Source organism: Erythrolamprus reginae, chromosome 2 (genome assembly GCF_031021105.1).
Source record: "Erythrolamprus reginae isolate rEryReg1 chromosome 2, rEryReg1.hap1, whole genome shotgun sequence".
NCBI lineage: Eukaryota > Metazoa > Chordata > Lepidosauria > Squamata > Dipsadidae > Erythrolamprus > Erythrolamprus reginae.
The window spans coordinates 155,550,736-155,563,579 of record NC_091951.1 but is presented as its reverse complement, the minus strand read 5'-3'; the positions used below and the strand labels follow the sequence as shown (position 1 = coordinate 155,563,579).

The window sequence follows — 12,844 nt, the reverse complement described above, 5'->3', positions numbered from 1 at the left end:
ACATTCAGTACATAAAATTTAATTTTTGGAGTAAAATTAAATTGTCCCAAATCCTACAGAAATGGAAAAAAATCCAGGTCAAAGTGCTCTGCTGAATTACTTGTGGCCTTACCATTCTCCAATTTGACTATTTTGATAAACTACCATATTTTTCGGAGTGTAAGTTGCATCTTTTTCTTCCCTAAATTTGGGTGCATCTTAGACTCTGAATGTAGCTTTTTCGCAGCTTTTTTTTCTAGCCCTAACTAGGTGCTAACAATCTTCCAAACTCTACCTTATAGGCTGTTTCATTGTTACTCTCTGCAAAACATGTTTTCCAAACTCTGTCTTTGCAGGGGGGGGGGGGGGGGTGTTTCCATTGTTCTACTTGCTCCGAATGTTTGTTTCCAGCCCTAACCAGGTGTTAACAATGTTCCCAACTCTTACTGGCTTGCAAGCTCTTTCCTTGTTAGTCGCTCCAAATAAGGTTTTTTTAAGGGGGATAAAATAATGTACTGAAGCTGACCAGACTATTCTAGCCAGATAGATATCTGGTAAGCAAATTTTCCCCCTTATTTTCCTCCCCAAAAACTAACATCTTATACTCTGGTGCGTCTTATATTCCGGAAAATAAGGTACATGTAGGTTGACTTAGAGACTACACGGAAGCTGCAGTTGGTGCAGAATACTGTGGCAAAATATACAGTATGAGAGATGCCAATGCCAGTATAATCCCAGGTTTGTAGATAATACATGGTCTAACAGAAGGCTTCTAAGTCCTTTTTTAAAAAGCAATATTCTATTTCGGTATTTAGGCATTAGAATGGAAATGTTAACCTTTGGAGGATCAAATAGGGATTGCACTAACTGTACCCAGCAGGTGTGTGAAACTTGGGTCCTGCGAGTTAGCAAAGAGGGAAAAAATAATGATACATCACATGATAACACCGTGACAATGTGAGTTTGACACCCTAGTCCTAGAATGTAGTCAAAACAGCTTTTCCAGAATTTAACTTATGGGAGTGCTGCTTATTCTGATAATGGATTTTGTGGTCAGTGTATGGTTTATGCTTTTTATGAATATTATGTTTAACTGTTATAGAAATTTAAAATGTCATTAAATTAATAAATGTAATTTTAGAGTAGGTGCCAACCAACTACAGATGATGCTGGGCAGCTCACAATGTAAAAATAAATTAATAAAAATAAAGCTAGACTCTGACATCACACTATATTTTCAGATGTTCAGCATTCAATCATGGAAATGGCTCACTGTCAGCAACTATTGCTTTTCAAGTTACAACATCTATTTCAATTTGGACCTATTTTTTAACAGAAAATAGATAAAGAGAAAAAGACTTGCTTCTAGCATAGAACAGGTGCTGCTACTTAAAAGCTGTAACCAACTAAGCTGCAATTTTCTCTAGCATAAAAATGATGCTCTACTCACATCTGTAGACAATTTTGCTGGTAAATATGTTCAAATCTTAAATTGAAATCTAGCAGTGTTGCCTACAACTATACATAAATTATTAAAAAATAAAGTACCTGTTACAGGTCAAAGCAGGTTGAACAAATTACAATGAGAAAGCACTAATCCTATAAGATGGAACATCTGATGTATTTGTTAGAAGCATAGAAGCATTAAACTTTTCATTAAAGCATCAAATATTCCATTATGAAATATGTCTCTGTTAATACCCTCTGCTTAGCTGCTAGAAATGCTGACCTGGTCCCTAGCTGTTGACAGGTTCTGTATCAGAGCCTCTGATTTGTGATACTGATTCCTTTCAGCATTCTCACATCGCCGCTGCCATTCCAGCTCTCCTTGCACTTTAGATCTTTCCAAACTCTCTCCTTTCTCTATTTCAAGGGAGAGTTGTTGCTTATATCTAATACAAGGGAAAGAAAACATATCACTTTAAAATTAATTTAGAAGTTAACGTTTAAAATGCTATAAGAATGATGCATTTTAAAAACAGTTGTTCACTAAGACATATTATTCCAGTCCATTAGAAACCGAACTTGCAAAGTGAAAATTAATGATTTAAATCTTTTTGCAAGCTGGCAAAAATTCTTGCATCACTCATTAAATTTATTTTTTTTAAAGAACAGCCTTATACATTTACTGATAGTGAGAAACATATAGTATACCACACAACCTAACTTTCAAAACTGAAATGAAAAGACAAAATACAAAAACATTCATGTAGATAAAATATGGAAGAAAATGGAATGTTGCAAAAATATGCCACTGCTGGGAAATACACACACAAAAATTGAATCTGCATGTATGTAAAGTTAAAAGACAGTGTATACTATATAAAGTGTGAAAGTTCAATAAAAAGTTTGCAGCTTTTTTCTGAGCAAAATAGCAATTTATTTGCATGTTGAACAATCTCTCCTCCATGTAAACTCCAGGTACAGTAGAATTTTTGGTCACAACCACAATTCATTCCATAACTTTGGCCGCAAAAAGATTTGGTTGTGACCTGAACTTAATTTTGGAAATTTGGTGCTTACAAAAAAAATAGCGCAGAAGGGAAAATTGGCTGCAGGGGAAAAAAGTGAATTTTTTGGTCAGAACCCAATTTGTTCATGGTGAGAAACTTTTGTGACCACAGGTTCTACTGTAGTTTACCTGGTTCCTTCCAATCTTCCATCATTATAGCATCACAGCAGTTGTCAGATGCTAGTTAGGCTGTGCAATGAGTCATCCAAGGTTATCCTGTATGCTTCATGGCTCAGTAGGATTAAAAACTTGTGTTTAGTCAAATCTAGACTGACTTCCTATCTCATATACCACAGCTGCTCACATTAGCCTTCTAGATGTCCTTATTCACCCTTGATGATATTATCATCCAAGTGATCCCCCAGTTTTAATATCATAGCACTTAGCTGGCCAACTCTTGATTAATTGTGTTCATTTCATATCTGAAGTTTTCTGAGATTGACTAGCTAATGGTAATCAGCATGCCCAGCATAACTTTCTTTGACCTTACAACTCTATTGTTTTAAGAGAGGAAAATCATCAGAACGTTGAAACAGAGCATGACATAATGAAAACTATCAGTCTTAGCATTCTCATTTCATCTCTTGAGTTCTCTGGCATATAGCATTAACTAGAAAACCAGTGTCCAATTGGGTCACTGTTTCAGAGATATTTCCTGCCCTAAACAGAGAAACAATATGACCAAGGATGATTAAAAAAGCAGGGGACTTCTGACTTTTTGCTGGCCTCCCCATTGAGTTTGTGGGAATATGGCCGGAGCATTGGAAACCTTCCTTCCTTTCCTTCCTCCTACCCCCTGCCTGGCTCTCTTTTGATTTGAAAAATGTCACTTGCAGGATCTTTTTGCAGAGGGCTACAGTTGGGAAGGGAATTGGAAGCCTCTGGCAAACTGTTCTGATTGCCATCCTTAATTCTTAAGGAGAAGAAAATTGTACTGCTGAAATTCATCCAGTTTGTTGCCAAGATTCTATGAATCAATTTCAAGATGCTGGGTGGTAGCAAATGTGATGCTGGGGGGTGAGGGAGAAGCACCCATGCAGGTTAAGAAAAGGTAAGGTAAGGTAGTAAGCCCATCCCTTTTCAACATGTCATCACATGCACAGAAAAAAAATCAATTGTATTGCTTTTTGACCCTGCCTGTACACACCTTTCTTGGGACAACATGCAGGTCAAAGGCTGCCCACTAGTGATATAATCCAAGATTAATTATCAATAAATATTTTGAAAAATCAAAGATTTAATAAGAAAAATAATTCACCTTTCAATGTCTTGATTTAAGCCAACCACCTCTGCTTTCAGCTTTACTATGTCTTCTTGCTGTGCTTGGATCTGTAAATTCTTTGAAACTGTCTCCTTGGATATCCGAGCTACTTGAGAATTCCAGTTGGTTTTCAGTTGTTCTAGTTCATGTTGAAGTCTTAAAAAGCAACAGCTCAAATTTTATTTAAATTGTTTTATTTTAAAGAAAACAGGCAATTATCAAATTTATATAAGTGGTCAAAAGCACAGTCAAAGCATCATGAAACTTGGCAATTTTAAAGTAAGATATTTATATATTAAAATTATATGATGCAATATTATGCATATACAATAGATTTGGATTCACTGAAATTTCAGATACAGTACATATAATAGAACATTAGCACTATAGAAATATAAACAGGAAGGAACAGTTACTATTTAGCTTTATTCTTTATGCAAACATTTTTATTTACTCTATACAGCAGCGTTTCCCAACCGGTGTGCCGTGGCACACTAGTGTGCCGCGAGACATGGCCAGGTGTGTCACCAAGCTCCAGCTGGGCGGGGCGCTGCCGGTACTTCCGTCCTGGGGCTCCCGTTCGCAGCTGTCCCCCGGCTCCTGCTCGATGCCACGGTTTTCGGCGCTCTCCTGCTGGGCCCCAAAGAAGGAAGGCAGGAAGAAGGAGAGCTCCATTCTTCGTGCCTTTTCCCCGCCTTCCTTCTTTGGGGCCCAGCAGGAGAGTGCCGAAAACCGCGGCATCGAGCAGGAGCCGGTTGACAGCTGCGAGCGGGAGCCCCAGGACGGAAGTACCGGCAGCGCCCCGCCCAGCTGGAGCTCCTCTGGCGTCGACGGCAAGTGTCCTTTGTGGCCCGTCGGGAGGGCACTGGCGATGGGAGTGGGGGGGGAGCCGCAGCTGCCGCAGGCAGTCGCGGGGAGATGGCGGCGGTGAGAGGAAGCGCTCTCTCTCTCTCTCAGCTGACTGCAAGCGGGAGCCCTGACGGTGGCGGTTGGACGTGCTGCTAGACGTCGTACATGCTGGCGCTGCGGGCCTGGCATATACGGTGTCCAGCAGCACGTCCAGCTGCCGCCGTCAGGGCTCCCGCTTGCAGTCAGCTGAGAGAGAGAGAGAGAAAGAAAGAGAGACATATAAGAGAGGCAGAGAGAGAGAGAAAGAGAGACAGAGCAAGAAAGAGAGGCAGAGAAAGAGAGATAGAGAAAGTGAGAGAGAAAGAGAGACATAGCAAGAGAGGCAGAGAGAGAGAAAAAGAAAGAGAGACATAGCAAGAGAAAAAGAGAGACTTAGCAAGAGAGGCACAGAGAGAGAGAGAAAGAGAAAGAAAGAGAGACATAGCAAGAGAGACAGAGAGAGAAAGAGAGAGAAAGAAAGAGAGATAGCAAGAGAGGCAAAGAGAAAGAAAGAGACATATAGCAAGACAGTGAAAGAGAGAGAGAGCAAGAGAGAGAGAAAAAAGCAAGAAAGAGATAGCAAGAGAGACAGAGAGAGAGAGAGAGCAAGGGAGAGAGAAAGACATAGAGGAAGGGAAGGAGGGAGAGAGAAAGAGAGCAAAAAAGAGAGGAAGAAAGAAAGAAAGAGGGATGGAGAGAGAGAAAGAAGGGAAGGAAGGAAAAGAGAGAAAGAGGGAGAAATAGAGCGAAAGGGAGGAAGAGAGAGGGTTTTTTTGTCCAAACTTTTCTTTAGCCCGCCCCCCCGCCCCGCCCCCCCCTTTCAGTGTTCCCCAGGATTTTGAAAATATGAATAATGTGCCGCGGCTCAAAAAAGGTTGGGAAACACTGCTATACAGTATATTATTAGCATAGATTTGTTCCTAAATTCAAAATACAATCTATTAGAAGATTGTTTTGATTTTTTCTAAGTGAATCTACAAGTGAATTTTAGATAACATTCATTAAGTTAGATGTCTTTTATCAAATTTGCAGAAGCCAAATAGAGAAAAATAAAGATCAAATATTTTGTATAAACTGAGTCACAATTTGATTTAGATTTTTAGTACTGACTTAGATTCTAAGTCAACTTATTTAGTAACTGTTTGAGGTTACAATATTGAAAAGAGTGACTTATTTCAGAATGACAACCACTGTAGCATCCCCATAGTCATGTGATCAAAATTTGGATGCATGGCACCTGTCTAGTCTGATTAAAGAAGATGCAATATCCTAGAGAGCCTTCAGGAAAACTGATAACATTACTGTCCAATACAAAGAATACAAAAATGACCTGAGGACAAGATGGCATCAAAATATTGATTCTGCAATGTTTGTTAAAATGTCAATGAAATGGTATATAATCCATAGTAATATTTTAAAGAGTTAAGTATTTTAAATGGTATTTTTTTTAGCAATGATGTGTTATTAAAGCAATGATGTGTTATTAAAAAAAGAAAGTCAAAGGTTTTGATTCCCACTTAATCTAGAACTGGAGAAAAATGCTGTAACAGAAATGCAGTAATTAAAAAGTGCAAAACTAAAGCATTGTAGGACCAAATATTTTATGTGTTTTGAACTCATGAATTAACAAATAAACCAATAAATAATCTGTTCTGAAATAGGTTCGTTATTTGAAAAAAAAGTTGCAAAGATTGTTAAGAATATTCACTATGTCAGGGAAATTAAAATTAAATGATAAATAGTAAAAAGATTTCTCAGGAAAGGGAAAGAAATCAGAATAGCAAGAAATAATTATACACAATCACATTCAGATACTGCATGAGCATCCTCTTTGTCCACTCTAACATAGATATATAATACCTAAACCTACAATACTGGTATTTAAAGAAGATAGATGAGCAGCCAATTAAATTGTTTGAAATAGAAGTGGAATAGAGGGCTCTGCAGTGTTTTGGATTTTAGTATAAAAATTGCATTGGAGTCCACAAGAGCACAAATACAACCTTTATAATCACTCATTAAAGCAAGTTTCCAGAGTTGTACGGCTACTGTGGAAACAGGTCCTGAAAAAAGACTTGCTTTAATGAGTCATCAATGAGTACTGCATTCAGGCTCCTACCTAATCCCAAGCCTCATTTCAGAATAGAATAGAAGCACTGTGTGGCCATAGAACTCATCATGTTTAAAAGGTAAACTTATTAAAGCTAAATAGTGTCCATTTCAAAAGAAGAGTCCCCGTGGATTTTACTCCACTATTCGTTGCTGACTGTAGGTAGCAGTGCAGTGATGAATTTTTTTTTTTTTTTACTACTGGTTCTGTGGTAGGGGAAGAATATTGCAAAATCTCCATTCCCACCCCACTCCTGGAGAAGGATACTGCAAAATCCCCATTCCCTCCCCAATCCTGGGGGAAGGATATTACAAACTCTCTATTCCTACCCGACTCTGGGGCCAGCTGTTTCTCCAAACTACTCAAATTTCTGCTATTGGTTCTCCAAACTACTCAAAATTTCTGCCGAGGTGACGCAACAGGTAGAATGCAGTACTGCAGGCCACTAAAGCTGACTATAGATCTGCAGGTCAGCAGTTCAAATCTCATCATCAGCTCAAGGTTGATTCAGCTCAAAATATGCTGGTTCTGTTAAAAAGTGCCATTGCTAACTTACTTACTTACTTACTTACTTACTTACTTACTTACTTACTTACTTACTTACTTACTTACTTACTTACTTACTTGGTTTTTATGCCGCCCTTCTCCTTAGACTCAGGGCGGCTTACAACATGTTAGCAATAGCACTTTTTAACAGAGCCAGCATATTGCTCCCACAATCCGGGTCCTCATTTTGTAAGTCTCATATTGTAAGCCGCCCTGAGTCTAAAGAGAAGGGCAGCAAAATAAATGAACAAACAAACAAACAAACAAATAAACAAACAAACAAATACCAGTTCTCCAGAACTGTTATAACCTGCTAGATTTTACCCTTCATCTCTATTTCAAAGACATTAAAATAGCACTGTCCAAAAATATTTGCAGGCTGAACTGGCCCGCATGATGTTATGGAATGCTGTTACCTTCCCACTGAAGTGACACCTATTTATTTACTCATATTTGCATGCTTTCAAACTGCCAGTTTGGCAGGAGCTGGGGAAAGGACAAGAGTTCACCTTTTTATGTGGAGCACAGGTTTTGAACCTGGCCTACCAGCTTTTCAGCCAAGAAGCCCAGTGTCTTAACTGCTGAGCCACCATGCTGCTTCCATTTCAAAAGATGGTTACACAACATTATATAAGTTAAATTAAGTTAAGGCTATCAATGACTGTGTAGTACAGGCATCTGATTACCAGTCCCAAGGGAAGGAAAAACAAACAAAAAACAAACTTTGAGAGAAACAAGATCCCAGGTAAAATAAGCATAGGTATGATCCAGCAAGATTCTTATGTTTTGTATGTTTTAATTAAGTTATATAACAGGCTAATAATAAAGGCTTTTAAATCACGAGTAGTAGTGAGACAGTGAATATAAAAGAATTATTCCAGTTCACATGAGTGGAATTTTTTAATTTTATTGCTACCAGCTACATCATCAAGAAGAAACCATGCAGTATTTTTATCAAGCATAAAAGTGTTGATCAAACCACCATATTTCCAGGCATTACATTTCAAGCAGGATGGTGGCAAATTGTACCATGTCCAGAAGAGAGCAATCATAATTATAAGGGGCTTGGAAGGAAAAATGTATGAATAATGATAGTATGAATAATGATAGAGACAGACAATAGCTGTCTACTCTTCACGTATCTGGAAGAGTATTCTACAGAAGTCTGTGCAGACAGAACAAGAAACAATGGCTTCACATTTACGAGGAAAGATTACTGGATGACATTAGAAAAAATATACTAATGGTAAAAGAAGTTCAACTACCATGGGAGTAGTGAAAGCCCCTTGGAAGTATTTGTTTATGCTGAACAGATGCTGTAATAATGAATTTCTGCAAAGGCGGGGCATTGGACAGGATGCTCTCCAAGATCCCTTCCAACCGTTACATCAATTATTTTGTAATAAATCATCATTGCACCTATCAAAAGCCAGTGATTGAAATGGAAAACTATTGTATACCTTCCCATCAAGATTTATCACCTTTGTATAGAATGCTTTTGTGTTTCAGAATATGCTTTCTTTATGTAGACAATTGAATCTAAAATGTTAGGATGCCTTTTTAGTCAATTGCTTTAGAGTAATCATTATGAAAACCATTTATAGATTGATGGTATTTTCTAGCTGATCAATGAACTAATGCTGTTTCTCCAGGACATTTAAAGTGTCCTGTTTTAGAGAACAGGATTTGGTTTCCCTCTGAACTATAATTAGTAAAACTATATGTTTATTGGACTCTCAAAACAATCTAGTCTAACCTACAGCAGACCTACATTCTACTACCCTATTTGCATCTTACTTAATGGGTGATCTTAGATAAATCCTTCACTTTTGGTATTTCTAATTCAAAAAAGAAATAATAACACACCTCAAATTTGTAAGAACATTTGATCTGGCAGACTTGATCTTCTAGAACACAGTTCTGCTTTGGACAGTGACTAGGAATAACAGCTCTTAACGGAGTATACAATTAACAAATGGTCAGCAATTTGTTTTATTTAGAACTCATTCTTAATACAGTACACTTATAATTTCCTAAGCAATATGCATTCTTACATTTACACTCTTATATTATAATCAAGAAACTCTGATGAAATAAGGGCGTACCAAAGTCCTAATGAATCAACACTGTTCTGTCTTAGTTATATCTGCACTGAAAGAACAATCTTCTACTAATAGGATGGACAAAGTAGTTCTGTAAACACCTCTGTACTTGAGTTCCTAAGCTACTTGTAAAGTTATAAAGAGTCATGGTTAGAATGCAGTACTGCAGGCTAATTCTGCTGACTGCCAGCAATTTAACAGTTTGATCCTGATCAGCTCATGGTTGATTCAGCTTTCCACCCTTCTGCAGCGCTGCTCACTTGGAGGCAATTCCTAGAAGGGAGCAAGGTACCATTTGAGGTATGGGCAGACCATAAGAACCTCAGGCCCTGAAAACCCCCAGGAAACTCTCATCCAAACAAGTATGCCAGGCACAATATTTTAGGCGATTCAAATTCGAACTGAAGCACATCCCGGCAGGGAAAAATCTCCTAGCCAATGCTTTATTCAGGAAGCTACAATATGACAGCCAAAGAGAAGAGGAGTTCCACCTGGTCATCTCCTCCTCACCAAAAGAAGCAGCAGGCACTCTCCCCTCAGAGGGGGAACTAGCAGCCTTTGTGGCCAGGAGGAGTGGACTGGGAAATTGAAGGCAGCCACCTTGCTCAATGATAACAAGGACATTCTGACCATGAGAGAAGGCTTCGCTTGGAAGGGTCCAACCTATACACGCCTGCCAGCCTCAAGGTGGAAATGCTCCAGTGAAGTCACAACTCCAAACTGGGAAGACACTTTGGATTCTTAAAAGCCGTCCACCTAACATGAACGCAATTTTGGTGGCCAAAGACGAAGACTGAGGAGGAGGAGTACTTGAAAAACTGTCCACCTGTGCCACCAGCAAAAACCAGCCCAGGAAACCACTGGGACTATTGCAGCAAGTAGCCTATCCCAGCATATCCTGGGAGGAAATAGCCATAAAGATAGCAAAGGGAATACAGTGGAACCTCGACATACGAGCAGCTCTACTTACGAGCTACTCGAGATAAGAGCTGGGAGGGGAGCGACATTTTTGTTCGCCTCCCGAGCTCACATTCGGGATACGAGCGCCAAGGAGCTGTCTCCTGAAGCCGAAAGCTAACTTCCGCGTTCGGCTTCAGGAGACAGCTCCTTGGCGCTCATATCCCGCTTGTTTTAAAAGGTTGCAGCCGGCCTGGGGGGCTGGGGGGGGGGGGGCTGGCAAGCCTTTTAAAACACGCGCGCCGCTTCGCAGCTGTCTCCTGAAGCCGGAACGCTAACTTCCGCGTTCGCTGCGCTAAACAGTAAAAAAGCCGTTTGGCTACGGGGTGGATTCTCCCTTCTTAACCGGGCAGTTGCAGCTTCTTTCTGTTTAGCGCAGCGTTGGAGCGCTAAACAGCAAAAAATCGGCAACTGCCCGGTTAAGAAGGGAGAATCCACCCCGTAGCCAAACGGCTTTTTTACTGTTTAGCGCTCGAACGCTGCGCTAAACAGTAAAAAAAGCCGTTTGCCTACGGGGTGGATTCTCCCTTCTTAACCGGGCAGTTGCAGCTTCTTTCTGTTTAGCGCTCGAACGCTGCGCTAAACAGAAAGAAGCTGCAACTGCCCGGTTAAGAAGGGAGAATCCATCCCGTAGCCAAACGGCTTTTTTACTGCGTTCGGCTTCAGGAGACAGCTGCAAAGCGGCGCGCGTGTTTTAAAACGTCACAGCCGGCCTGGGGGGCTCGGGGGGAAGCCCCCGAGCCCCCCAGGCCAGCTGCCATGTTTTAAAACACGCGCACCGCTTCGCAGCTGTCTCTGAACGCTAACTTCCGCGTTCGGCGGCAGCGGGTTTTTTTGTTGTTGCACAGATTAATTGACTTTACATTGTTTCCTATGGGAAACAATGTTTCGTCATACGAGCATTCTGACTTACGAGCCTCCTTCCGGAACCAATTAGTCTCGTAAGTCGGGGTTCTACTGTACTGTGATATGGACTGTTATTGATTTGTTTTCCAAGCAAACCCATTTTGTTGCCTACTTTGGGTTAGCGTCAGTCAGATATCTACCAAAATTGTTCCTAAAACACATCTACTGCTTAACTGGAGTCCCTAAGAGAGTAATCTCCAATCAAGGGGCACTGTTCACCGCCAATTCTGGAGAGAATTCCTACCTTATTAAATCTAGGGACTCAGCTCAGTTTTCCATCCAAGTACAAATGGGGCAGCGGAACGTACAAACACAATGGTGGAACAATACATCAGGTGTTATGTAGATTACCAACAAGACAACTGGGCGGAGCTGCTGCCGTTTGCAGAAGTAGCCTACAACAACACTGTCCATAGCAGCACCGGATTAACCCGTTTCCAGATCACCAAATGCCAGGAGTTCATTCCCATGCCAGAACTACCTACAAAATCTCCCACTTCAATGTCCCTGGATGAATGGATGAAAACTCTGAGAAAAGGATGGGAAAATATCAAGAAAAAACTAGCTGAAGCTGCAGAAGCCTATAAGAAGCAAGCAAACAAGCACTGATTGCTCCAACCCTATTTCCGAGTTGGGGATAAAGTCTTCTTATCCACTAAATACATCTGATTGAGAATGCCAGCAAAAAGCTAAGGCTAACAATATTCTTATTACTCCGGTTACTGTACAACTTGTATTGCCAAAAATATTGGGGGAAATATTTCATTGTAGCTTACTAAAACCAGTAATCAAATCTAATTTGAGACTACAAACCCAACCACCACCTCCACTGGTAATAATACTAGGGGACACACATTAAGTGAAAAAAATCTTGGACTCCAGAATATTTAGGGGCCAATTACAATACCTGATCTGTTGGAAGGGGTACCCTTTGTCTGAATCCACATATGGGTAAAAAGTTGGAAAGTGAAATCTAATAGCAATTCCACAATAAATACCCAAACAAATTAAAAGGGTCCCCCGGGGGGAGGGGTGGTTAAGAATGCTAAATTAAACCCTTATGATATATTTAGTCTCTCCTTTGCATCATACTTTATTTTCTTGAGGGGAGGCCACCTGTCAGACGAAAGCCATCGTTGACTTGGAGACTTTGGCCTGCCACACTTTATGCTTTAGAATGTAACGCAACACAAATGGTGAGTAATTAAGAAGCCGAGGCTTCTTTGGCCAAAGTCACTTGAACGTGTGGCTCCTGAGATGAGCGGAGGGCTTGTGAGGTGATTTCACACTTTCTTTCTTTCTTTCTTTCTTTCTTTCTTTCTTTCTTTATTTATTTATTTATTTATTTATTTATTTATTTATTTATAACACAACACAACAATTTATAACAAATCTAAATATAATTTAAAATATTTAAAAGAACCCCATTTTGCTAACAGACACACACTCAAACATACCATACATAAATTGTACATGCCCGGGGGAGGTGTTTCAGTTCCCCCATGCCTGACGACAAAGGTGGGTTTTAAGGAGTTTACGGAAGGCAGGGAGAGTAGGGGCAGTTCTAATCTCCGGGGGGAGTT

At 40.1% G+C, this 12,844-nt stretch overlaps 1 protein-coding gene across 1 annotated transcript in view; it reads right to left on the bottom strand.

The window, feature by feature from the left end:
- CCDC57 (coiled-coil domain containing 57) overlaps window positions 1–12,844 on the bottom strand; it is a 73,065-nt gene that overhangs the window by 44,425 nt on the left and 15,796 nt on the right. Inside the window, exons 8-9 of the mRNA XM_070740125.1 lie at window positions 3,750–3,908; window positions 1,709–1,871 (exon numbers count right to left, since the gene is read on the bottom strand). Coding sequence (XP_070596226.1) covers window positions 1,709–1,871; window positions 3,750–3,908 — 322 coding nt within the window. The remainder of the gene's footprint in view (window positions 1–1,708; window positions 1,872–3,749; window positions 3,909–12,844) is intronic.